We start from the raw sequence: 2,705 nt of genomic DNA, 5'->3' as shown, positions 1-2,705 counted from the left end.
GATTAGCTGTAAACATTGTCTCTTTGCTTAAAAAAATTGTCAAAGGAATATCTGACAACATACCAAACCGTATACAGTGTATACAGTAGTCACTGGTTTCGCCTGGTGCGTATCACGTGATTAATCATGGCGGAAAATGATGGCGAGGAAGTACTTGCTCTGGTAAGAGATATTTTCATTTTATTTTCTCGTATTATAAAGTTTAAATTAGAACTAGTTTCTCTTTTGATACAAAACGATGAATTATTATGCATATTTTGTAATGCGCATTATTAGAGAGCAAGCACAGAACGATTAAATCACCTAAATATAAATTATTTGAGAATATCATAATTCAAAATTGTCAAAAGCTCATATAATCTAAATTTAATTTTAGTTTTCATAATCTCATTATCCTTTCATTGCTCTGATATGTTTTCATTTTCTGCTATATATTTTACTGTGCAGTTATTTTTGCAATATATTAAAAAGTAAACTGAACAAAGTACAAAAGGAAGGAATATCCACAAATATATTACTAAGATTATTGGGTATGTTTTTATCACGCCTCCAACAAGACTTAACATAGCTGTCATGTGGACAACATGGGACCATTTTGTCCTTCAAAACAGTCCTTGCATGCTAACCCTTGATAATAGTAGAAATTTATATTTACCCTTTATTTTTTCAGGAAATTATTGATTCCCCTCTTTAAGTTATTGTGAAATACTGGTGCACACCACTGCTGACAACATCCCATTCCATAATCAATTGCCCTGTTAGATAAATAAAAAACTGTCATTACTGTAAGTGTAACCTACCTATGTTTTCCAAATCTTTCTCTTGTGTCCTCTCATCCTATTGCCTTTAGAATACAGCAAAAAGAAATCGGAGGGTTTTATCCTATTGATCCCACAGATGATCTTGTAAGCTTCATTAAAACCACCCCTTACCCTTCTTGTCTCAAGAGGGAATAACTTAAAATATCTTAACTTTTCCCTATCTGACAAACCCGGGAATCATCCATGTGGCAGTTTTAATTGTGAAAGTTATTTAAAAGGGCAACAATAATGTGTAGAAAATGTTTAGAAAAACAGAGTAAGGTATGAGTGATTCAAGTTACTTGTGTGACTTCAGAATCTAGACTTGTAGGTTTCTCTCCTTTTCCTTATCAGATGTTTTTTTTATCTCTGGGTTTAAATTCATTTACACACACACACACACACATGAAAAAATAGAGAAGTGTTGTATAATTTCTTTGTAAAGTTAATAATGTGAATTGTTTCATATTTATATTATTACTTTAAGCTTTTGGAGACAGTGTTTATTGATGAATAAGTATCTTATGTGATTGCCTGAGTCTTCCACATTGCTTTAGTTTTCTTGTGTATACCAAATGAAAATGCTTTTTTTAGTCTTTCCTTTAACAAATTTTCATTTAATATATTTCATCTTTTTTGTTTTATTTCTCAGCAACAAGAATTTGAATGGTTGCTGCATGAAGAGGTCAGTGTAATTTTGGAACAGTTACAAGGAATTTTAATGGTAAGATGAAGTATGCAAAAGAGTAAAATTATAGTAATCTTTAAAAATATTAAAAGTTGGTTTACAGTCTGAAAGATCATATTTTATTACACATTTGTAAAAGTTCATGAAATTGCAAAATTCTTCATATTTCTGTTTAAATTTACAGTAAGAAATGTTAAATATGTAATTTAAATGTGAATAATTTATCTAATATATCCATTCAATTTGAAGGGAACATTACTGTGAGCAAAAATTTTACAACATTCTGTTTGACTAAATGATTCATTAGATTTTATGGGCTGTATGAAAACTTGTATAACCTATATTTGATGATGTTTTTATCTGACATCATATAGATGTAGGCATTTTGAGGAGTAAGATGTTTCATGTTTGTTTAACAGGGTCCATATTTCAAATAGAAATTTATATTTTTATGAAAGAAATGTCCTTAGGAAATATGATTAAAATGTTTTATACTTTGCCAATTATCACAACACCTGTCACTTTAACACTATTTTTCTCAGAAAGCATTCAAGGCAGGTGACAGCAAAATAACTACAGTATTATTATCTTTAGTTCTATATAATGGAATTTCTAATTACAGCTTTACTTTGCCATAATATTGATGACAAAAATTGAAAAGCAGTTTATTTATTACAATAAAAACTTACTTTTACAGTACATCTTGAAAAAGATTTGTGTATCAACCAGAAGTCCCTAACTTTATCCCACTTACTTGGAATGCTCATGGCTTCAGAACTTTGTTAGAAACATAAGAAATGCTGAATTAATTAACTCTTTCAGCATGGGCTCAGTCCGTGGGACCAACCTCTTAACCATTTTGTGCTTGTTATAGTTTTCATGCTATAACTTTCAAATTAGTAAGCAAATGTTTATGAAATTTGGCAGATTATCAGTAAACATTACAGTTCTTTCATATGCAAAATATAATTTTTTTATATTAAGTTTTAAGGTTTGTAAAGCAATGTTTTATCATGTCTTTTTTTTTCTTTTTGGCTGTTGCCTATCTAACATGCAAAGTAATATCATTTTAAGATTAGAAATACTTTTATCTACAGAAAATTTTGAAATTTCACATGAAAAGTTTTTATAAAGTCCAGATAGTTATCAAACGTTTCTTAAGAAAAAAACTTTATATTTTATCTGTTATTTTCAGTAATTAACCTCTGTACAGGTTT

At 29.2% G+C, this 2,705-nt stretch overlaps 1 protein-coding gene across 1 annotated transcript in view; it reads left to right on the top strand.

Moving 5' to 3' along the window:
- Positions 1-1,529: 1,529 nt before the first annotated feature.
- The window catches only part of LOC106475523 (protein rogdi-like), a gene marked incomplete at its 3' end in the record, with an annotated part of 9,944 nt that continues 8,768 nt past the window's right edge, over positions 1,530-2,705 (top strand). Inside the window, exon 1 of the mRNA XM_022379613.1 lies at positions 1,530-1,534. Coding sequence (XP_022235321.1) covers positions 1,530-1,534 — 5 coding nt within the window. The remainder of the gene's footprint in view (positions 1,535-2,705) is intronic.

This window comes from Limulus polyphemus, unplaced genomic scaffold (assembly GCF_000517525.1).
Source record: "Limulus polyphemus unplaced genomic scaffold, Limulus_polyphemus-2.1.2 Scaffold8711, whole genome shotgun sequence".
NCBI classification, from domain to species: domain Eukaryota; kingdom Metazoa; phylum Arthropoda; class Merostomata; order Xiphosura; family Limulidae; genus Limulus; species Limulus polyphemus.
Note: the sequence above shows the minus strand (reverse complement) of the source record. Positions and strands in the feature narration are given on the sequence as shown.